Below are 23,952 nucleotides of genomic sequence, written 5' to 3'. Positions count from 1 at the left end.
GCACCAATAGTGCACCAATAGTGCACCATTAGTGCACCAATAGTGGCACCAATAGTGCACCAATAGTGCACCAGTAGTGCACCAATAGTGCACCAGTAGTGCACCAATAGTGCACCAATAGTGCACCAGTAGTGCACCAATAGTGCACCAATAGTGCACCAGTAGTGCACCAGTAGTGCACCAATAGTGCACCAATAGTGCACCAGTAGTGCACCAATAGTGCACCAATAGTGCACCAGTAGTGCACCAATAGTGCACCAATAGTGCACCAGTAGTGCACCAGTAGTGCACCAGTAGTGCACCAATAGTGCACCAGTAGTGCACCAGTAGTGCACCAATAGTGCACCAGTAGTGCACCAATAGTGCACCAATAGTGCACCAGTAGTGCACCAATAGTGCACAATAGTGCACCAGTAGTGCACCAGTAGTGCACCAATAGTGCACCAGTACTCTCTCCCCTCTACCCATCTCTCTCCATCTCTCTCACCATCTCTCCCCATCTCTCTCTCACCATCTCTCTCTCCATCTCTCTCCATCTCTCTCCCATCTATCTATCTCTCTCCCGATCTCTCTACCCATCTCTCTCCCCATCTCTCTCCCCATCTCTCTCTCCCCATCTCTCTCTCCATCTCTCCCGATCTCTCTACCCATCTCTCTCCCTCCATCTCTCTCACCATCTCTCTCCCCATCTCTCTCCCTCCATTTCTCTCTCACCATCTCTCTCTCATCTCTCCCTCATCTCTCTCCATCTCTCTCCATCTCTCCCATCTCTCTCCATCTTTCTCCCCATCTCTATCTCCATCTCTCTCTACCCATCTTCTCTCTCCATCTCTCTCCATCTCTCTCCTCCATTTTCTCTCTCACCATCTCTCTCTCTCCATCTCTCCCCATTCTCTCACCATCTCTCTCCCCATCTCTCACCATCTCTCTCCATCTCTCTCTCCATCTCTCTCCCATCTCTCTCCTCCATTTCTCTCTCACCATCTCTCTCTCTCCATCTCTCTCCATCTCTCTCCATCTCTCTCCCCATCTCTCTCCATCTCTCTCCATCTCTCTCCCCATCTCTCTAACCATCTCTCTCTCACCATCTCTCTCACATCTCTCTCACCATCTCTCCCCATCTCTCCCATTCTCTCTCTCCATCTCTCTCCCCATCTCTATCTCTCTCCCATCTCTATCTCTCTCTCCCATCACTCACTATCTCTCTCTCTACCCATCTCTCTCTCTACCCATCTCTCTCTCTCCATCTCTCTCTCACCATCTCTCTCCCATCTCTCTCCCTCCATCTCTCTCTCACCATCTATCTCTCCATCTCTCTCTCCATCTCTCTCCCCATCTCTCTCCATCTCTCTCCCATCTCTCTCATTCTCTCTCACCATCTCTCCCCATCTCTCTCCCCATCTCTCTCTCTATCTCGTTCTCTCTCCATCTCTCCCATCTCTCTCCCTCCATCTCTCTCTCTCTCCATCTCTCTCTCCATCTCTCTCCATCTCGCTCCCATCTCTCTCCATCTCTCCCATCTCTCCCATCTCTCTCCCATCTCTCTCCATCTCTCTCTCCACCTCTCTCCCCATCTCTCTCACCATCTCTCTCTCCATCTCTCCCATCTCTCTCCCCATCTCTCTCTCACCATCTCTCTCTCCATCTCTCTCTGTCCATCTCTCTCCCCATCTCTCTCCATCTCTCCCCATCTCTCTCCATCTCTCTCCATCTCTCTCCCCATCTCTCTCTCACCATCTCTCTCCCCATCTCTCTCCCCATCTCTCTCTCACCATCTCTCTCTCCCCATCTCTCTCTCCATCTCTCTCCATCTCTCACCATCTCTCTCCCATCTCTCTCTCTCATCATCTCTCCATCTCTCTCCCCATCTCTCTCTCCCCATCTCTCTCCCCATCTCTCTCCATCTCTCTCCATCTCTCTCCATCTCTCTCCATCTCTCTCCCCATCTCTCTCCCCATCTCTCTCCATCTCTCTCCATCTCTCCCACTCTCTCCCATCTCTCTCTCCCCATCTCTCTCTCCCCATCTCTCTCTCTCCAGTCTCTCATCTCTCTCCATCTCTCTCCCCATCTCTCCCCATCTCTCTCCCCATCTCTCTCTCCCCATCTCTCTCCCATCTCTCTCCCCATCTCTCTCTCACCATCTCTCTCTCCATCTCTCTCCATCTCTCTCCATCTCTCTCCCCATCTCTTTCTCACCATCTCTCTCTCCCCATCTCTCCCCATCTCTCCATCTCTCCCCATCACTCACCATCTTTCTCTCCCCATCTCTCTCCCCATCTCTCTCTCCATCTCTCTCCCCATCTCTCTCCCCATCTCTCCCCATCTCTCTCCCCATCTCTCTCCATCTCTCTCCCATCTCTCTCTCCATCTCTCTCTCTCTCTCCATCTCTCTCCATCTCTCTCCCCATCTCTCTCTCACCATCTCTCCCCCATCTCTCTCCCCATCTCTCTCTCACCATCTCTCTCTCACCATCTCTCTCTCCATCTCTCTCCATCTCTCACCATCTCTCTCCCCATCTCTCTCTCCCCATCTCTCCCCATCTCTCCATCTCTCTCCCCATCTCTCTCTCCCCATCTCTCTCCCCATCTCTCTCTCCCCATCTCTCTCCATCTCTCTCCATCTCTCTCCCCATCTCTCTCCATCTCTCTCCCCATCTCTCTCCATCTCTCTCCATCTCTCACCATCTCTCACCATCTCTCTCCCCATCTCTCTCTCCCCATCTCTCCATCTCTCTCCCCATCTCTCTCTCCCCATCTCTCTCTCCCCATCTCTCTCTCCCCATCTCTCTCTCCCCATCTCTCCCCATCTCTCCATCTCTCTCCATCTCTCTCCCCATCTCTCCCCATCTCTCTCCCCATCTCTCTCTCCCCATCTCTCTCCCCATCTCTCTCCCCATCTCTCTCTCACCATCTCTCTCTCCATCTCTCTCCATCTCTCTCCATCTCTCTCCATCTCTCTCCCCATCTCTTTCTCACCATCTCTCTCTCCCCATCTCTCTCCCCATCTCTCCCCATCTCTCCATCTCTCCCCATCACTCACCATCTTTCTCTCCCCATCTCTCTCCCCATCTCTCTCTCCATCTCTCTCCCCATCTCTCTCCCCATCTCTCTCCCCATCTCTCTCTCCATCTCTCTCCCCATCTCTCTCCATCCCTCCCCATCTCTCTCCCCCTCCACCCCCTATCTCACTATCTCTCTCTCTCCCCATCTCTCTCTCTCCCCATCTATCTCTCTCCATCTCTCTCCATCTCTCTCCATCTCTCCCCATCTCTCTCTCTCTCCCCTTCTCTCTCCCCATCTCTCTCTCTCCCCATCTCTCTCTCTCTCTCTCCCCATCTCTCCCCATCTCTCTCTCCATCTCTCCCCATCTCTCTACCCATCTCTCTCCCTCCATCTATCTCTCACCATCTCTCTCTCCATCTCTCTCCCCATCTCCATCTCTCCCCATCTCTCGTTCTCTTCCAGAGCAGTGTCCGCGAGTAAGTTGATGATTAACGCACGACAAAGCCACCCTTCTGTTTGGTTTGTCTTTTATTTGAGTTTTTAAAGTTTTTTTTTAATACGATTGCAACTCCAGCTGCTGTGTGGATGGATTATGGTGAGTGAGTGGGTGAGTGAGTGAGTGGGTGAGTGAGTGAGTGGGTGAGTGAGTGGGTGAGTGAGTGGGTGAGTGAGTGGGTGGGTGGATGAGTGAGTGGGTGAGTGAGTGGGTGAGTGGGTGAGTGAATGGGTGGGTGAGTGAGTGGGTGGGTGGGTGAGTGAGTGGGTGGGTGGGTGAGTGAGTGGGTGGGTGGGTGGGTGAGTGAGTGGGTGGGTGGGTGGGTGAGTGAGTGAGTGGGTGGGTGGGTGGGTGAGTGGGTGGGTGGGTGGGTGAGTGAGTGGGTGAGTGAGTGGGTGGGTGGGTGGATGAGTGGGTGGGTGGGTGAGTGGGTGGGTGGGTGAGTGGGTGGGTGGGTGGGTGAGTGGGTGGGTGGGTGGGTGAGTGGGTGGGTGGGTGGGTGAGTGGGTGGGTGGGTGGGTGAGTGGGTGGGTGGGTGGGTGAGTGGGTGAGTGGGTGGGTGGGTGGGTGAGTGGGTGGGTGGGTGAGTGGATGGGTGGGTGGGTGAGTGGGTGAGAGGGATCTTACATAACAACGCTGCTGTCTCTGGAAGAGTAAACCTCAGAGACCCATAGACTCACCACTACACAGAGACCCACAAACTCACCACACAGAGACCCACAGACTCACCACACAGAGACCCATAGACTCACCACCACACAGAGACCCATAGACTCACAACCACCACACAGAGACCCACAGACTCACCACCACACAGAGACCCACAGACTCACCACACAGAGACCCACAGACTCACCACACAGAGACCCACAGATTCACCGCACAGAGACCCATAGACTCACCACACAGAGACCCATAGACTCACCACATAGAGACCCATAGACTCACCACACAGAGACCCATAGACTCACCACACAGAGACCCACAGACTCACCACACAGAGACCCACAGACTCACCACACAGAGACCCATAGACTCACCACCACACAGAGACCCATAGACTCACAACCACCACACAGAGACCCACAGACTCACCACCACACAGAGACCCATAGACTCACCACTACACAGAGACCCACAAACTCACCACACAGAGACCCACAGACTCACCACACAGAGACCCACAGACTCACCACACAGAGACCCACAGACTCACCACACAGAGACCCATAGACTCACCACACAGAGACCCATAGACTCACAACACAGAAACTCATAGACTCACACAGAGACCCACAGACTCACCACACAGAGACCCACAGACTCACCACACAGAGACCCACAGACTCACCACGCAGAGACCCACAGACTCACCACACAGAGACCCATAGACTCACCACGCAGAGACCCATAGACTCACAACACAGAAACTCATAGACTCACACAGAGACCCACAAACTCACCACACAGAGACCCATAGACTCACCACACAGAGACCCATAGACTCACCACCACCACACAGAGACCCATAGACTCACCACCACCACACAGAGACCCATAGACTCACCACACAGAGACGCATAGACTCACCACATAGAGACCCATAGACTCACCACACAGAGACCCATAGACTCATCACCACCACACAGAGACCCATAGACTCACCACCACACAGAGACCCATAGACTCGCCACACAGAGACCCATAGACTCACCACCACACAGAGACCCATAGACTCACCACCACACAGAGACCCATAGACTCACCACCACACAGAGACCCATAGACTCACCACCACACAGAGACCCATAGACTCACCACCACACAGAGACCCATAGACTCACCACCACCACACACAGAAACCCATAGACTCACCACTACACAGAGACCCATAGACTCACCACACACAGAGACCCATAGACTCACCACCACACAGAGACCCATAGACTCACCACCACACAGAGACCCATAGACTCACCACCACCACACTGATACCACTACAATGTACCCATCTTATCTTTCTCGCTGTGTTTGTTCAGAGATTTTGATTCTCTCTCTCTCAGTCTGCTGACTCATCAACACAATGTCTGTGACTCAGCAACCTGGATTAGTGGGTGGGTGGGTGAGTGGGTGGGTGAGTGGGTGGGTGATTGATTGGGTGAGTGGGTGGGTGGGTGGGTGAGTGGGTGGGTGGGTGATTGATTGGGTGAGTGGGTGGGTGAGTGAGTGGGTGGGTGAGTGAGTGGGTGAGTGAGTGGGTGGGTGAGTGAGTGAGTGATTGGGTGAGTGGGTGGGTGAGTGAGTGAGTGAGTGGGTGGGTGAGTGAGTGAGTGGGTGAGTGAGTGAGTGGGTGAGTGAGTGAGTGAGTGGGTGAGTGAGTGAGTGAGTAAGTGAGTGAGTGGGTGAGTGAGTGGGTGAGTGAGTGAGTGAGTGGGTGAGTGAGTGAGTGGGTGAGTGAGTGAGTGAGTGACTGAGTGGCTGAGTGAGTGACTGAGCGAGCGGACGGCTAACTCCCCCCGATCTAGCGAGCGTTGACACCACCACCACCACCACCACCCTCACCACCACCACCCTCACCACCACCCTCACCAGCACCCTCACCCCCCTGGTATCTCCACCTCCACAGGGCCACTCGCGAGCGATCCCAGGCAGCCTGCAGTGAGTCCAGAGCGGGCCTCACGTCCAGGGTGGAGAAGCGGAGAGAGCCCGCGTCCAGGAGCCCAGAGTCATAGTAGTCAATGACGTAGCGAATCTCGCGACCACAACGATCCACCACCCAATCGTGTCGGTCAAACGGGAGCTCGTAGCTGGTGGGTGGGGTGGGTGGGGGAGAGGGTGGGTGGGTTGGTGGGTGGGTGGGGGAGAGGGTGGGTGGGTTGGTGGGTGGGTGGGGGAGAGAGTGAGTGGGTGAGTGGGTGAGTGGGCCCAGAGTCATAGTAGTCAATGACGTAGCGAACCTCGCGACCACAACGATCCACCACCCAATCGTGTCGGTCAAACGGGAGCTCGTAGCTGGTGGGTGGGTGGGGGAGAGGGTGGGTGGGTTGGTGGGTGGGTGGGGGAGAGGGTGGGTGGGTTGGTGGGTGGGTGGGGGAGAGAGTGAGTGGGTGAGTGGGCCCAGAGTCATAGTAGTCAATGACGTAGCGAATCTCGCGACCACAACGATCCACCACCCAATCGTGTCGGTCAAACGGGAGCTCGTAGCTGGTGGGTGGGTGGGTGGGGGAGAGGGTGGGTGGGTTGGTGGGTGGGTGGGTGGGGGAGAGGGTGGGTGGGTTGGTGGGTGGGTGGGGGAGAGAGTGAGTGGGTGAGTGGGTGAGTGGGCCCAGAGTCATAGTAGTCAATGACGTAGCGAACCTCGCGACCACAACGATCCACCACCCAATCGTGTCGGTCAAACGGGAGCTCGTAGCTGGTGGGTGGGTGGGGGAGAGGGTGGGTGGGTTGGTGGGTGGGTGGGGGAGAGGGTGGGTGGGTTGGTGGGTGGGTGGGGGAGAGAGTGAGTGGGTGAATGGGTGAGTGGGCCCAGAGTCATAGTAGTCAATGACGTAGCGAATCTCGCGACCACAACGATCCACCACCCAATCGTGTCGGTCAAACGGGAGCTCGTAGCTGGTGGGTGGGTGGGGGAGAGGGTGGGTGGGTTGGTGGGTGGGTGGGGGAGAGGGTGGGTGGGTTGGTGGGTGGGTGGGGGAGAGAGTGAGTGGGTGAATGGGTGAGTGGGCCCAGAGTCATAGTAGTCAATGACGTAGTGAACCTCGCGACCACAACGATCCACCACCCAATCGTGTCGGTCAAACGGGAGCTCGTAGCTGGTGGGTGGGTGGGTGGGGGAGAGGGTGGGTGGGTTGGTGGGTGGGTGGGTGGGGGAGAGGGTGGGTGGGTTGGTGGGTGGGTGGGTGGGGGAGAGGGTGGGTGGGTTGGTGGGTGGGTGGGGGAGAGAGTGAGTGGGTGAGTGGGTGAGTGAGTGGGTGGGAGGGTGAGTGAGTGAGTGAGTGGGTGGGTGAGTTGGTGGGTGGGTGGGTGGGTGAGTGGGTGAGTGAGTGAGTGAGTGGGTGGGTGAGTGGGTGGGTGAGTTGGTGGGTGGGTGAGTGAGTGAGTGAGTGGGTGGGTGGGTGAGTGAGTGGGTGAGTGGGCCCAGAGTCATAGTAGTCAATGACGTAGCGAACCTCGCGACCACAACGATCCACCACCCAATCGTGTCGGTCAAACGGGAGCTCGTAGCTGGTGGGTGGGTGGGTGGGGGAGAGGGTGGGTGGGTTGGTGGGTGGGTGGGTGGGAGAGTGGGTGGGGGAGAGGGTGAGTGAGTGGGTGAGTGAGTGGGTGAGTGAGTGGGTGGGTGAGTGAGTGAGTGGGTGAGTGGGTGAGTGAGTGGGTGAGTGAGTGGGTGAGTGAGTGAGTGAGTGGGTGGGTGAGTTGGTGGGTGAGTGGGTGAGTGAGTGGGTGAGTGAGTGAGTGAGTGGGTGAGTGAGTGGGTGAGTGAGTGGGTGAGTGGGTGGGTGAGTGAGTGGGTGAGTGGGCCCAGAGTCATAGTAGTCAATGACGTAGCGAACCTCGCGACCACAACGATCCACCACCCAATCGTGTCGGTCAAACGGGAGCTTGTAGCTGGTGGGTGGGTGGGTGGGGGAGAGGGTGGGTGGGTTGGTGGGTGGGTGGGTGGGGGAGAGGGTGGGTGGGTTGGTGGGTGGGTGGGTGGGGGAGAGGGTGGGTGGGTTGGTGGGTGGGTGGGGGAGAGAGTGAGTGGGTGAGTGGGTGAGTGAGTGGGTGGGAGGGTGAGTGAGTGAGTGAGTGGGTGGGTGAGTTGGTGGGTGGGTGGGTGGGTGAGTGGGTGAGTGAGTGAGTGAGTGGGTGGGTGAGTGGGTGGGTGAGTTGGTGGGTGGGTGAGTGAGTGAGTGAGTGGGTGGGTGGGTGAGTGAGTGGGTGAGTGGGCCCAGAGTCATAGTAGTCAATGACGTAGCGAACCTCGCGACCACAACGATCCACCACCCAATCGTGTCGGTCAAACGGGAGCTCGTAGCTGGTGGGTGGGGTGGGTGGGTTGGGGAGAGGGTGGGTGGGTTGGTGGGTGGGTGGGGGAGAGGGTGAGTGAGTGGGTGGGTGGGGGAGAGGGTGAGTGGGTGAGTGGGTGGGTGAGTGAGTGGGTGAGTGGGTGGGTGGGTGAGTGAGTGGGTGAGTGGGTGGGGGAGAGGGTGAGTGAGTGGGTGGGTGGGTGGGGGAAAGGGTGGGTGGGTGGGTGAGTGGGTGGGGGAGAGGGTGAGTGAGTGGGTGGGTGGGTGGGTGGGGGAGAGGGTGGGTGGGTGGGTGAGTGGGTGGGGGAGAGGGTGAGTGAGTGGGTGGGTGGGTGAGAGAGTGGGTGAGTGAGTGGGTGAGTGAGTGGGTGGGTGAGTGGGTGGGTGAGTGAGTGGGTGAGTGAGTGAGTGAGTGGATGAGTGGGTGAGTGGGTGAGTGAGTGGGTGAGTGGGTGGGTGAGTGAGTGGGTGAGTGAGTGGGTGGGTGAGTGGATGAGTGAGTGGGTGAGTGAGTGGGTGGGTGAGTGGGTGGGTGAGTGGGCCTAGAGTCATAGTAGTCAATGACGTAGCGAACCTCGCGACCACAACGATCCACCACCCAATCGTGTCGGTCAAACGGGAGCTCGTAGCTGGTGGGTGGGGTGGGTGGGTGGGTGGGGGAGAGGGTGAGTGGGTGAGTGAGTGGGTGAGTGAGTGGGTGAGTGAGTGGGTGAGTGAGTGGGTGAGTGAGTGAGTGAGTGGGTGGGTGAGTAGGTGGGTGGGTGAGTGAGTGGGTGGGTGAGTGGGTGGGTGAGTGAGTGGCTGGGTGAGTGAGTGATTGGGTGGGTGGGTGAGTGGGTGGGTGAGTGAGTGGGTGGGTGGGTGAGTGGGTGGGTGGGTGAGTGAGTGGGTGGGTGAGTGGGTGGGTGAGTGAGTGGCTGGGTGAGTGAGTGATTGGGTGGGTGGGTGAGTGGGTGGGTGAGTGAGTGATTGGGTGGGTGAGTGAGTGATTGGGTGGGTGAGTGGGTGGGTGAGTGAGTGAGTGAGTGGGTGGGTGGGTGAGTGGGTGGGTGGGTGAGTGGGTGGGTGAGTGGGAGGGTGAGTGACTGAGTGTGTAGGTGAGTGAGTTAGTGTGTAGGTGAGTGAGTGTGTAGGTGAGTGAGTGGGTGGGTTGGTGAGTGGGTGGGTGGGTGGGTGAGTGGGTGGGTGGGTGGGTGAGTGAGTGAGTGGGTGAGTGAGTGAGTGGGTGAGTGAGTGAGTGAGTGGGTGAGTGGGTGAGTGGGTGGTGGGTGAGTGGGTGAGTGAGCGGATGGGTGAGTGGGTGGGTGAGTGAGTGTGTAGGTGAGTAGGTGGGTGGGTGGGTGAGTGAGTGGGTGGGTGGGTGAGTGAGTGAGTGGGTGGGTGGGTGAGTGGGTGGTTGAGTGGGAGGGTGAGTGACTGAGTTAGTGTGTAGGTGAGTGAGTGTGTAGGTGAGTGAGTGAGTGGGTGAGTGGGAGAGTGAGTGAGTGTGTAGGTGAGTGAGTGGGAAGGTGAGTGAGTGGGTGAGTGAGTGGGTGAGTGAGTGATTGTGTAGGTGAGTGAGTGTGTAGGTGAGTGAGTGAGTGACTGAGTGACTAGGTGGGTGACTAGGTGAGTGACTAGGTGGGTGACTAGGTGAGTGACTAGGTGGGTGACTAGTTACCCCAGCCAGTGACTGAGTGAGTGTGTAGGTGAGTGAGTGTGTAGGTGAGTGAGTGACTGACTGAGTGACTAGGTGGGTGACTAGGTGAGTGACTGAGTGACTAGGTGGGTGACTAGGTGGGTGACTAGTTACCCCAGCCAGTGACTGAGTGTGTAGGTGAGTGAGTGATCGTGTAGGTGAGTGAGTGAGTGAGTGTGTAGGTGAGTGAGTGACTGACTGAGTGACTAGGTGGGTGACTAGGTGGGTGACTAGATGAGTGACTAGGTGGGTGACTGAGTGACTAGGTGGGTGACTAGTTACCCCAGCCAGTGACTGAGTGAGTGTGTAGGTGAGTGAGTGATTGTGTAGGTGAGTGAGTGAGTGTGTAGGTGAGTGAGTGAGTGAGTGACTGAGTGACTAGGTGGGTGACTGAGTGGCTAGGTGGGTGACTAGGTGAGTGACTAGGTGGGTGACTAGTTACCCCAGCCAGTGACTGAGTGAGTGTGTAGGTGAGTGAGTGTGTAGGTGAGTGAGTGAGTGTGTAGGTGAGTGAGTGAGTGTGTAGGTGAGTGAGTGAGTGTGTAGGTGAGTGAGTGTGTAGGTGAGTGATTGTGTAGGTGAGTGATTGTGTAGGTGAGTGAGTGACTGACTGACTAGATGGGTGACTGAGTGACTAGGTGGGTGACTAGGTGGGTGACTAGTTACCCCAGCCAGTGACTGAGTGAGTGTGTAGGTGAGTGAGTGATTGTGTAGGTGAGTGAGTGAGTGTGTAGGTGAGTGAGTGATTGAGTGACTAGGTGGGTGACTGAGTGACTAGGTGGGTGACTAGGTGGGTGACTAGGTGGGTGACTAGGTGGGTGACTAGGTGGGTGACTAGGTGGGTGACTAGTTACCCCAGCCAGTGACTGAGTGAGTGTGTAGGTGAGTGAGTGAGTAGGTGAGTGAGTGAGTGTGTAGGTGTGTGAGTGAGTGACTGAGTGACTAGGTGGGTGATTAGGTGAGTGACTAGGTGGGTGACTAGGTGAGTGACTAGGTGGGTGACTAGGTGGGTGACTAGGTGAGTGACTAGGTGGGTGACTAGTTACCCCAGCCAGTGACTGAGTGAGTGTGTAGGTGAGTGAGTGATTGTGTAGGTGAGTGAGTGAGTGTGTAGGTGAGTGATTGAGTGACTAGGTGGGTGACTGAGTGACTAGGTGGGTGACTAGGTGGGTGACTGAGTGACTAGGTGGGTGACTAGGTGGGTGACTAGGTGGGTGACTAGTTACCCCAGCCAGTGACTGAGTGAGTGTGTAGGTGAGTGAGTGATTGTGTAGGTGAGTGAGTGTGTAGGTGAGTGAGTGAGTGTGTAGGTGAGTGAGTGAGTGAGTGACTAGGTGGGTGACTGAGTGACTAGGTGGGTGACTAGGTGGGTGACTAGGTGGGTGACTAGTTACCCCAGCCAGTGACTGAGTGAGTGTGTAGGTGAGTGAGTGAGTGTGTAGGTGAGTGAGTGACTGAGTGACTAGGTGGGTGACTGAGTGACTAGGTGGGTGACTAGGTGGGTGACTAGGTGAGTGACTAGGTGGGTGACTAGTTACCCCAGCCAGTGACTGAGTGAGTGTGTAGGTGAGTGAGTGAGTGAGTGTGTAGGTGAGTGAGTGACTGACTGAGTGACTAGGTGGGTGACTAGGTGGGTGACTAGGTGGGTGACTAGTTACCCCAGCCAGTGACTGAGTGAGTGTGTAGGTGAGTGAGTGATTGTGTAGGTGAGTGAGTGAGTGTGTAGGTGAGTGAGTGAGTGAGTGACTGACTGAGTGACTAGGTGGGTGACTAGGTGAGTGACTAGGTGGGTGACTAGGTGGGTGACTAGGTGGGTGACTAGGTGAGTGACTAGTTACCCCAGCCAGTGACTGAGTGAGTGTGTAGGTGAGTGATTGTGTAGGTGAGTGAGTGAGTGTGTAGGTGAGTGAGTGAGTGACTGAGTGACTAGGTGGGTGACTGACTGACTAGGTGGCTGACTAGGTGAGTGACTAGGTGGGTGACTAGTTACCCCAGCCAGTGACTGAGTGAGTGTGTAGGTGAGTGAGTGAGTGTGTAGGTGAGTGAGTAGGTGATTGTGTAGGTGAGTGAGTGTGTAGGTGAGTTATTGTGTAGGTGAGTGAGTGACTGACTGAGTGACTAGATGGGTGACTGAGTGACTAGGTGGGTGACTAGGTGGGTGACTAGGTGGGTGACTAGTTACGCCAGCCAGTGACTGAGTGAGTGTGTAGGTGAGTGAGTGAGTGTGTAGGTGAGTGAGTGACTGAGTGACTAGGTGGGTGACTGAGTGACTAGGTGGGTGACTAGGTGGGTGACTAGGTGGGTGACTAGTTACCCCAGCCAGTGACTGAGTGAGTGTGTAGGTGAGTGAGTGACTGACTGACTAGATGGGTGACTGAGTGACTAGGTGGGTGACTAGGTGGGTGACTAGTTACCCCAGCCAGTGACTGAGTGAGTGTGTAGGTGAGTGAGTGACTGACTGACTAGATGGGTGACTGAGCGACTAGGTGGGTGACTAGGTGGGTGACTAGTTACCCCAGCCAGTGACTGAGTGAGTGTGTAGGTGAGTGAGTGAGTGAGTGTGTAGGTGAGTGAGTGACTGACTGAGTGACTAGGTGGGTGACTAGGTGAGTGACTAGGTGGGTGACTAGGTGAGTGACTAGGTGGGTGACTTGGTGGGTGACTAGGTGGGTGACTAGTTACCCCAGCCAGTGACTGAGTGAGTGTGTAGGTGAGTGAGTGATTGTGTAGGTGAGTGAGTGAGTGTGTAGGTGAGTGAGTGAGTGACTGACTGAGTGACTAGGTGGGTGACTAGGTGAGTGACTAGGTGGTTGACTAGGTGGGTGACTAGGTGGGTGACTAGGTGAGTGACTAGTTACCCCAGCCAGTGACTGAGTGAGTGTGTAGGTGAGTGATTGTGTAGGTGAGTGAGTGAGTGTGTAGGTGAGTGAGTGAGTGACTGAGTGACTAGGTGGGTGACTGACTGACTAGGTGGCTGACTAGGTGAGTGACTAGGTGGGTGACTAGTTACCCCAGCCAGTGACTGAGTGAGTGTGTAGGTGAGTGAGTGAGTGTGTAGGTGAGTGAGTAGGTGATTGTGTAGGTGAGTGAGTGTGTAGGTGAGTGATTGTGTAGGTGAGTGAGTGACTGACTGAGTGACTAGATGGGTGACTGAGTGACTAGGTGGGTGACTAGGTGGGTGACTAGGTGGGTGACTAGTTACCCCAGCCAGTGACTGAGTGAGTGTGTAGGTGAGTGAGTGAGTGTGTAGGTGAGTGAGTGACTGAGTGACTAGGTGGGTGACTGAGTGACTAGGTGGGTGACTAGGTGGGTGACTAGGTGGGTGACTAGTTACCCCAGCCAGTGACTGAGTGAGTGTGTAGGTGAGTGAGTGACTGACTGACTAGATGGGTGACTGAGTGACTAGGTGGGTGACTAGGTGGGTGACTAGTTACCCCAGCCAGTGACTGAGTGAGTGTGTAGGTGAGTGAGTGAGTGTGTAGGTGAGTGAGTGACTGAGTGACTAGGTGGGTGACTGAGTGACTAGGTGGGTGACTAGGTGGGTGACTAGTTACCCCAGCCAGTGACTGAGTGAGTGTGTAGGTGAGTGAGTGACTGAGTGACTAGATGGGTGACTGAGTGACTAGGTGGGTGACTAGGTGAGTGACTAGGTGAGTGACTAGGTGGGTGACTAGGTGAGTGACTAGGTGAGTGACTAGGTGGGTGACTAGATGGGTGACTGAGTGACTAGGTGGGTGACTAGGTGGGTGACTAGGTGGGTGACTAGTTACCCCAGCCAGTGACTGAGTGAGTGTGTAGGTGAGTGAGTGAGTGTGTAGGTGAGTGAGTGACTGACTGAGTGACTAGGTGGGTGACTAGGTGAGTGACTAGGTGGGTGACTAGGTGAGTGACTAGGTGGGTGACTAGGTGGGTGACTAGTTACCCCAGCCAGTGACTGAGTGAGTGTGTAGGTGAGTGAGTGAGTGTGTTGGTGAGTGAGTGACTGACTGAGTGACTAGGTGGGTGACTAGGTGAGTGACTAGGTGGGTGACTAGGTGAGTGACTAGGTGGGTGACTAGGTGAGTGACTAGGTGGGTGACTAGGTGGGTGACTAGGTGGGTGACTAGTTACCCCAGCCAGTGACTGAGTGAGTGTGTAGGTGAGTGAGTGTGTAGGTGAGTGAGTGTGTAGGTGAGTGAGTGAGTGACTGAGTGACTAGATGGGTGACTGAGTGACTAGGTGAGTGACTAGGTGGGTGACTAGGTGAGTGACTAGGTGGGTGACTAGGTGAGTGACTAGGTGGGTGACTAGTTACCCCAGCCAGTGACTGAGTGAGTGTGTAGGTGAGTGAGTGTGTAGGTGAGTGAGTGACTGAGTGACTAGGTGGGTGACTGACTGACTAGATGGGTGACTGAGTGACTAGGTGAGTGACTAGGTGGGTGACTAGGTGGGTGACTAGGTGGGTGACTAGGTGGGTGACTAGTTACCCCAGCCAGTGACGTATTCGTGCTCGTGGTGAATATTCTTTGGCCTTGCCTCCAAAGCGAACCAAAGTTGGGCCACACGGACACTCCCTGTGACACACAGACACTCAGTTAGTCACTTAGTTAGTCACTTAGTCAGTCACTTAGTCAGTCACTTAGTTAGTCACTTAGTTAGTCACTTAGTTAGTCACTTAGTCACTTAGTTAGTGACTCAGTCAGTCACTCAGACACTCCCTGTGACACACAGTCACTCAGTTAGTCACTCAGTCAGTCAGTCACTCAGACACTCCCTGTGACACACAGACACTTAGTTAGTCACTTAGTCAGTCACTTAGTCAGTCACACGGACACTCCCTGTGACACACGGACACTCAGTCACTTAATTAGTCACTTAGTCAGTCACTTAGTCAGTCACTCAGACACTCCCTGTGACACACAGACACTCAGTTAGTCACTTAGTTAGTCACTTAGTCAGTCACTTAGTCAGTCACTTAGTTAGTCACTTAGTTAGTCACTTAGTTAGTCACTTAGTCACTTAGTTAGTGACTCAGTCAGTCACTCAGACACTCCCTGTGACACACAGTCACTCAGTTAGTCACTCAGTCAGTCAGTTACTCAGACACTCCCTGTGACACATGGACACTCAGTCACTTAATTAGTCACTTAGTCAGTCACTTAGTCAGTCACTCAGACACTCCCTGTGACACACAGACACTCAGTTAGTCACTTAGTTAGTCACTTAGTTAGTCACTTAGTCAGTCAGTCACTCAGACACTCCCTGTGACACACAGACACTTAGTTAGTCACTTAGTTAGTCACTTAGTTAGTGACTTAGTCAGTCAGTCACTCACTCACTCAGTGACTCCCTGTGACACACAGACACTTAGTTAGTCACTTAGTTAGTGACTCAGTCAATCAGTCACTCAGACACTCCCTGTGACACACAGTCAGTCACTTAGTTAGTCACTTAGTTAGTCACTTAGTCAGTCACTTAGTCAGTCAGTCAGTCACTCAGCCACTCACTCAGACACTCCCTGTGACACACAGACACTTAGTTAGTCACTTAGTTACTCAGTCAATCAGTCACTCAGACACGCCCTGTGACACACAGACACTTAGTTAGTCACTTAGTTAGTCACTCAGTCAGTCACTCAGACACTCCCTGTGACACACAGACACTTAGTTAGTCACTTAGTTAGTCACTTAGTCAGTCACTTAGTTAGTCACTTAGTCACTTAGTTAGTGACTCAGTCAGTCAGTCACTCAGACACTCCCTCTGACACACAGACACTCAGTTAGTCACTTAGTTAGTCACTCAGTCAGTCGGTCACTCAGTCACTTAGTTAGTCACTTAGTCACTCACTCAGACACTCCCTGTGACACAGTCAGTCACTCAGTCAGTCACTTAGTCACTTAGTCACTCAGACACTCCCTGTGACACACGGACACTCAGTTAGTCACTTAGGTAGTCACTCAGTCAGTCAGTCACTCAGTCACTCAGTCACTCACTCAGTCAGTCACTCAGACACTCCCTGTGACACACAGACACTTAGTTAGTCACTTAGTCACTTAGTTAGTCACTCAGTTAGTCACTTAGTTAGTCACTTAGTTAGTGACTCAGTCAATCAGTCACTCAGACACTTCCTGTGACACACGGACACTCAGTTAGTCACTTAGTTAGTCACTTAGTTAGTGACTTAGTTAGTGACTCAGTCAATCAGTCACTCAGACACTCCCTGTAACACACGGACACTTAGTTAGTCACTTAGTTAGTCACTTAGTCAGTCAGTCACTCAGTCACTCAGTCACTCACTCAGTCAGTCACTCAGACACTCCCTGTGACACACAGACACTTAGTTAGTCACTTAGTTAGTCACTTAGTTAGTGACTTAGTCAGTCAGTCACTCAGACACTCCCTGTGACACACGGACACTTAGTTAGTCACTTAGTTAGTCACTCAGTCAGTCAGTCACTCAGACACTCCCTGTGACACACAGACACTTAGTTAGTCACTTAGTTAGTCACTTAGTTAGTCACTTAGTTAGTCACTTAGTCAGTCACTTAGTTAGTCACTTAGTCAGTCACTTCCTGTGACACACAGACACTCCCTGTGACACACAGTCACTTAGTCAGTCACTTAGTTAGTCACTCAGTCAGTCAGTCACTCAGACACTCCCTGTGACACACGGACACTTAGTTAGTCACTTAGTTAGTCACTTAGTTAGTCACTTAGTTAGTCACTTAGTCAGTCACTTAGTTAGTCACTTAGTCAGTCACTTCCTGTGACACACAGACACTCCCTGTGACACACAGTCACTTAGTCAGTCACTTAGTTAGTCACTCAGTCAGTCAGTCACTCAGACACTCCCTGTGACACACAGACAATTAGTTAGTCACTTAGTCACTTAGTTAGTCACTTAGTTAGTCACTTAGTCACTTAGTTAGTGACTCAGTCAATCAGTCACTCAGACACTCCCTGTGACACACAGACACTTAGTTAGTCACTTAGTTAGTGACTCAGTCAATCAGTCACTCAGACACTTCCTGTGACACAGACACTTAGTTAGTCACTTAGTTAGTGACTCAGTCAATCAGTCACTCAGACACTCCCTGTGACACACAGACACTTAGTTAGTCACTTAGTTAGTGACTCAGTCAATCAGTCACTCAGACACTCCCTGTGACACACAGACACTTAGTTAGTCACTTAGGTAGTCACTCAGTCAGTCAGTCACTCAGACACTTCCTGTGACACACAGACACTTAGTTAGTCACTTAGTTAGTGACTCAGTCAATCAGTCACTCAAACACTTCATGTGACACACAGACACTTAGTTAGTCACTTAGTTAGTGACTCAGTCAATCAGTCACTCAGACACTTCCTGTGACACACAGACACTTAGTTAGTCACTTAGTTAGTCACTTAGTCAGTCACTTAGTCAGTCAGTCACTCAGTCACTCCCTGTGACACACAGACACTTAGTTAGTCACTTAGGTAGTCACTTAGTCAGTCAGTCACTCAGACACTTCCTGTGACACACAGACAATTAGTTAGTCACTTAGTTAGTGACTCAGTCAATCAGTCACTCAGACACTTCCTGTGACACACAGACAATTAGTTAGTCACTTAGTTAGTGACTCAGTCAATTAGTCACTCAGACACTTCCTGTGACACACAGACACTTAGTCAGTCACTTAGTTAGTCACTCAGTCAGTCAGTCACTCAGACACTTCCTGTGACACACAGACACTTAGTCAGTCACTTAGTTAGTCACTCAGTCAGTCAGTCACTCAGACACTTCCTGTGACACACAGACACTTAGTCAGTCACTTAGTTAGTCACTTAGTTAGTGACTCAGTCAATCAGTCACTCAGACACTTCCTGTGACACACAGACACTTAGTCAGTCACTTAGTCACTTAGTTATTGACTCAGTCAATCAGTCACTCAGACACTTCCTGTGACACACAGACACTTAGTCAGTCACTTAGTTAGTCACTTAGTCAGTCACTTAGTCACTCACTCAGACACTCCCTGTGACACACAGACAGTCACTCAGTTAGCCACTTAGTTAGTCACTTAGGTAGTCAATCCCTGTGACACAGACACTCAGTTAGTCACTTAGTCACTTAGTCAGTCACTTAGTCAGTCACTTAGTCACTCACTCAGACACTCCCTGTGACACACAGACAGTCACTTAGTTAGTCACTTAGTTAGTCACTTAGGTAGTCACTCCCTGTGACACACAGACACTCAGTTAGTCACTTAGTTAGTCACTTAGTCAGTCACTTAGTCACTCACTCAGACAATCCCTGTGACACACAAACACTTAGTTAGTCACTTAGTTAGTCACTTAGTCAGTCACTCAGACACTCCCTGTGACACACAGACAGTCACTCAGTTAGTCACTTAGTTAGTCACTTAGGTAGTTACTCCCTGTGACACACAGACACTCAGTTAGTCACTTAGTTAGTCACTTAGTCAGTCACTTAGTCACTCACTCAGACACTCCCTGTGACACACAGACACTTAGTTAGTCACTTAGTTAGTCACTTAGTCAGTCACTTAGTCAGTCAGTCACTCAGTCACTCACTCAGACACTCCCTGTGACACACAGACACTTAGTTAGTCACTTAGTTAGTCACTTAGTCAGTCAGTCACTCAGACTTAGTTAGTCACTCAGACACTCCCTGTGACACACAGACAGTCACTCAGTTAGTCACTTAGTTAGTCACTCAGTCACTCAGTCACTCACTCAGACACTCCCTGTGACACACAGTCACTCAGTCACATAGTCACTCAGTCACTCACTCAGACACTCCCTGTGACACACAGTCACTCAGTTAGTCACTCAGTCAGTCACTCAGTCACTCAGTCACTCACTCAGACACTCCCTGTGACACACAGTCAGTCACTCAGTTAGTCACTTAGTTAGTCACTCAGTCACTCACTTAGTCAGTCAGTCACTCACTCAGACACTCCCTGTGACACACACACACTTAGTTAGTCACTTAGTCAGTCAGTCACTCAGTCAATCAGTCACTCAGACACTCCCTGTGACACACAGACACTTAGTCACTTAGTCAGTCACTCAATCACTCGGTCACTCACTCAGACACTCCCTGTGACACACAGACACTTAGTTAGTCACTTAGTAAATCACTTAGTCAGTCAGTCAGTCACTCAGACACTCCCTGTGACACACAGACACTCAGTTAGTCACTTAGTTAGTCACTTAGTTCTTCAGTCACTCAGTCACTCCCTGTGACACAGTCAGTCACTTAGTCACTTAGTCACTCAGTCAGTCACTCAGACACTCCCTGTGACACTGACACTTAGTTAGTCACTTAGTTAGTGACTTAGTCAGTCAGTCACTAAGTCACTCCCTGTGACACACAGTCAGTCACTTAGTTAGTCACTTAGTTAGTCACTCAGTCAGTCAGTCACTCCCTGCGACACACAGTCAGTCACTTAGTTAGTCACTTAGTTAGTCACTCAGTCAGTCACTCAGTCACTCACTCAGACACTCCCTGTGACGCAGTCAGTCACTTAGTTAGTCACTCAGTCACTTAGTCAGTCACTCAGTTAGTCACTTAGTCACTCACTCAGACACTCCCTGTGACACAGTCAATTAGTCACTTATTTAGTCACTTAGTCAGTCAGTCACTTAGTTAGTCACTTAGTCAGTCACACAGACACTCCCTGTGACACACAGACACTTACTTAGTCACTTAGTTAGTGACTTAGTCAGTCAGTCACTCAGTCACTCCCTGTGACACACACAGTCAGTCACTTAGTTAGTCACTTAGTTAGTGACTTAGTCAGTCACTCAGTCACTCAGACACTCCCTGTGACACACACACAGTCACTCAGTTAGTCACTTAGTTAGTCACTCAGTCAGTCACTCAGTCACTCAGACACTCCCTGTGACACACAGACACTTAGTTAGTCACTTAGTTAGTGACTTAGTCAGTCAGTCACTCAGTCACTCCCTGTGACACACAGTCAGTCACTTAGTCACTTAGTCAGTCACTCAGTCACTCAGACACTTCCTGTGACACACAGATACTTAGTCACTTAGTCAGTCAGTCACTCAGTCACTCCCTGTGACACAGTCAGCCACTCAGTCACTGAGTCAGTCACACAGACACTCCCTGTGACACACAGACACTTAATTAGTCACTTAGTTAGTCACAGTCAGTCAGTCACTCAGTCACTCCCTGTGACACACAGTCAGCCACTCAGTCACTTAGTCAGTCACACGGACACTCCCTGTGACACACAGACACTTAATTAGTCACTTAGTTAGTCACTTAGTCAGTCAGTCAGTCACTCCCTGTGATACACAGACACTTAGTTAGTCACTTAGTTAGTCACTTAGTTAGTCACTCAGTCACTCACTCAGACACTCCCTGTGACAAACACACAGTCACTAAGTTAGTCACTTAGTTAGTCACTTAGTCAGTCAGTCACTCAGTCACTCCCTGTGACACAGTCAGTCACTTAGTTAGTCACTTAGTTAGTCACTTATTCAGTCACTCAGACACTCCCTGTGACACACAGACACTTAGTTAGTCACTAAGTTAGTCACTTAGTCAGTCAGTCAATCAGTCACTCTCTGTGACACACACAGTCACTCAGTTAGTCACTCAGTCAGTCACTCCCTGTGACACACAGTCACTCAGTCACTTAGTCACTCAGTCACTTAGTCACTCAGTCACTCAGACACTCCCTGTGAAACACAGACAGTCACTCAGTCAGACACTCCCTGTGACACAGTCATTCACTAAGTTAGTCACTTAGTTAGTCACTTAGTCAGTCACACGGACACTCCCTGTGACACACAGACACTTAGTTAGTCACTTAGTTAGTCACTCAGTCAGTCACTCAGTCACTCACTCAGACACTCCCTGTGACACACACAGTCACTCAGTCAGTCACTCAGTCAGTCACTTAGTCACTTAGTCAGTCACTCAGTTAGTCAGTCACTCAGTCAGTCACTTAGTCAGTCACTCACTCAGATACTCCCTGTGACACACACAGTCACTTAGCCACTTAGTTAGTCACTGTCACGCACTCAGTCACTCACTCACTCAGTCACCCACTCAGTCAGTCACTCAGTCAGTTACTCAGTCACTCACTGAGTGAGTGACTGAGTGACCAAGTGAGTGACTAAGTGAGTGACTAAGTGAGTGACTAACTGAGTGACTGAGTGACTAAGTGAGTGACTAAGTGAGTGACTAAGTGAGCGACTAAGTGAGTGACTAAGTGAGTGACTGAGTGACTAAGTGAGTGACTAAGTGAGTGGCTAAGTGAGTGACTAAGTGACCAAGTGAGTGACTAAGTGAGTGACTAAGTGAGTGACTAAGTGAGTGACTAAGTGAATGACTGAGTGACTAAGTGAGTGACTAAGTGAGTGACTAAGTGAGTGACTGAGTGAGTGACTAACTGAGTGACTGAGTGACTAAGTGAGTGACTAAGTGAGTAACTAAGTGAGTAACTAAGTGAGTGACTAAGTGAGTGACTAACTGACTGAGTGACTAAGTGAGTGACTAAGTGAGTGACTAACTGACTAAGTGAGTGACTAAGTGAGTGACTAAGTGAGTGACTAAGTGAGCGACTAAGTGAGTGACTGAGTGACTAAGTGAGTGACTAAGTGACAAGTGAGTGACTAAGTGAATGACTAAGTGAATGACTAAGTGAGTGACTAAGTGAGTGACTGAGTGACTAAGTGAGTGACTAAGTGAGTGACTGAGTGAGTGACTGAGTGACTGAGTGACTAAGTGAGTGACTAAGTGAGTGACTAAGTGAGTGACTAACTGACTGACTGAGTGACTAAGTGAGTGACTAAGTGAGTGACTAACTGACTAAGTGAGTGACTAAGTGAGTGACTAAGTGAGTGACTAAGTGAGCGACTAAGTGAGTGACTGAGTGACTAAGTGAGTGACTAAGTGAGTGACTAAGTGACTAAGTGAGTGACTAAGTGACTAAGTGACTGAGTGAATGACTAAGTGAGTGACTAAGTGAGTGACTAAGTGAGTAACTAAGTGAGTGACTAAGTGACTAAGTGAGTGACTAAGTGACTAAGTGAGTGATTAAGTGAGTGACTAAGTGAGTGACTAAGTGAGTGACTGGGTGAGTGACTAAGTGAGTGACTGAGTGAGTGACTGAGTGAGTGACTAAGTGAGTGACTGAGTGAGTAACTAAGTGAGTGACTAAGTGACTAAGTGAGTGACTAAGTGAGTGACTAAGTGAGTGACTGAGTGAGTGACTAAGTGAATGACTGAGTGAGTGACTGAGTGAGTGACTAAGTGAGTGACTAGGTGAGTGACTGAGTGAGTGACTAAGTGATTGACTAAGTGAGTGACTAAGTGAGTGACTAAGTGAGTAACTAAGTGAGTGACTAAGTGAGTGACTAAGTGAGTGACTAAGTGACTAAGTGAGTGACTAAGTGAGTGACTGAGTGACTAAGTGAGTGACTGAGTGACTGAGTGACTAAGTGAGTGACTAAGTGAGTGACTAAGTGAGCGACTAAGTGAGTGACTGAGTGACTAAGTGAGTGACTAAGTGAGTGACTAAGTGAGTGACTAAGTGACTAAGTGAGTGACTAAGTGAATGACTAAGTGAGTGACTAAGTGAGTAACTAAGTGAGTGACTAAGTGACTAAGTGAGTGACTAAGTGACTAAGTGAGTGATTAAGTGAGTGACTAAGTGAGTGACTAAGTGAGTGACTGGGTGAGTGACTAAGTGAGTGACTGAGTGAGTGACTGAGTGAGTGACTAAGTGAGTGACTGAGTGAGTAACTAAGTGAGTGACTAAGTGACTAAGTGAGTGACTAAGTGAGTGACTAAGTGAGTGACTGAGTGAGTGACTGAGTGAGTGACTAAGTGAGCAACTAAGTGAATGACTGAGTGAGTGAGTGACTAAGTGAGTGACTAAGTGAGTGACTAAGTGAGTGACTAAGTGAGTGACTAAGTGAGTGACTAAGTGAGTGACTAAGTGAGTAACTAAGTGAGTGACTAAGAGAGTGACTAAGTGAGTGACTAAGTGACTAAGTGAGTGACTAAGTGAGTGACTGAGTGACTAAGTGAGTGACTGAGTGACTAAGTGAGTGACTAAGTGAGTGACTAAGTGAGTGACTAAGTGAATGACTGAGTGAGTGACTGAGTGAGTGACCAAGTGAGTGACTAAGTGAGTGACTAAGTGAGTGACTAAGTGAGTGACTAATGACTAAGTGAGTGACTGAGTGAGTAACTAAGTGAGTGACTGAGTGAGTGACTGAGTGAGTGACTGAGTGGGTGACTGAGTGGGTGACTGAGTGAGTGACTGAGTGAGTGACTAAGTGAGTGACTAAGTGACTAAGTGAGTGACTAAGTGAGTGACTAAGTGAGTGACTAAGCGAGTGACTGAGTGACTAAGTGAGTGACTAAGTGAGTGACTAAGTGAGTGACTAAGTGAGTGACTAAGTGAGTGACTAAGTGACTAAGTGAGTGACTAAGTGAGTGACTGAGTGAGTGACTAAGTGGGTGACTGAGTGAGTGACTAAGTGAGTGACTAAGTGAGTGACTAAGTGAGTGACTAAGTGAGTGACTAAGTGAGTGAGTGACTGAGTGACTAAGTGAGTGACTGAGTGACTAAGTGAGTGACTGAGTGACTGAGTGACTGAGTGACTAAGTGAATGACTGAGTGAGTGACTAAGTGAGTGACTAAGTGAGTGACTGAGTGAGTGACTGAGTGAGTAACTAAGTGAGTGACTAAGTGAGTGACTAAGTGAGTGACTGAGTGAGTGACTAAGTGAG

The 23,952-nt window shown here is 51.3% G+C and overlaps 1 protein-coding gene across 1 annotated transcript in view; it reads right to left on the bottom strand.

The window, feature by feature from the left end:
• Window positions 1-3,514: 3,514 nt before the first annotated feature.
• The window catches only part of LOC116937025 (holocytochrome c-type synthase), a 71,887-nt gene continuing 51,449 nt past the window's right edge, over window positions 3,515-23,952 (bottom strand). Inside the window, exons 6-7 of the mRNA XM_076064858.1 lie at window positions 14,657-14,743; window positions 3,515-6,307 (exon numbers count right to left, since the gene is read on the bottom strand). Of these exons, the coding sequence (XP_075920973.1) occupies window positions 6,022-6,307; window positions 14,657-14,743 (373 nt within the window). The 3' untranslated portion in view covers window positions 3,515-6,021. The remainder of the gene's footprint in view (window positions 6,308-14,656; window positions 14,744-23,952) is intronic.

This window comes from Petromyzon marinus, unplaced genomic scaffold (genome assembly GCF_048934315.1).
Source record: "Petromyzon marinus isolate PM22_M1 ecotype Great Lakes invasive population unplaced genomic scaffold, UKy_Petmar_22M1.pri1.0 PM_Scaffold_83, whole genome shotgun sequence".
Classification (NCBI taxonomy): Eukaryota; Metazoa; Chordata; class Hyperoartia; order Petromyzontiformes; family Petromyzontidae; genus Petromyzon; species Petromyzon marinus.
This window is presented reverse-complemented; position numbering and strand designations above follow the sequence as displayed.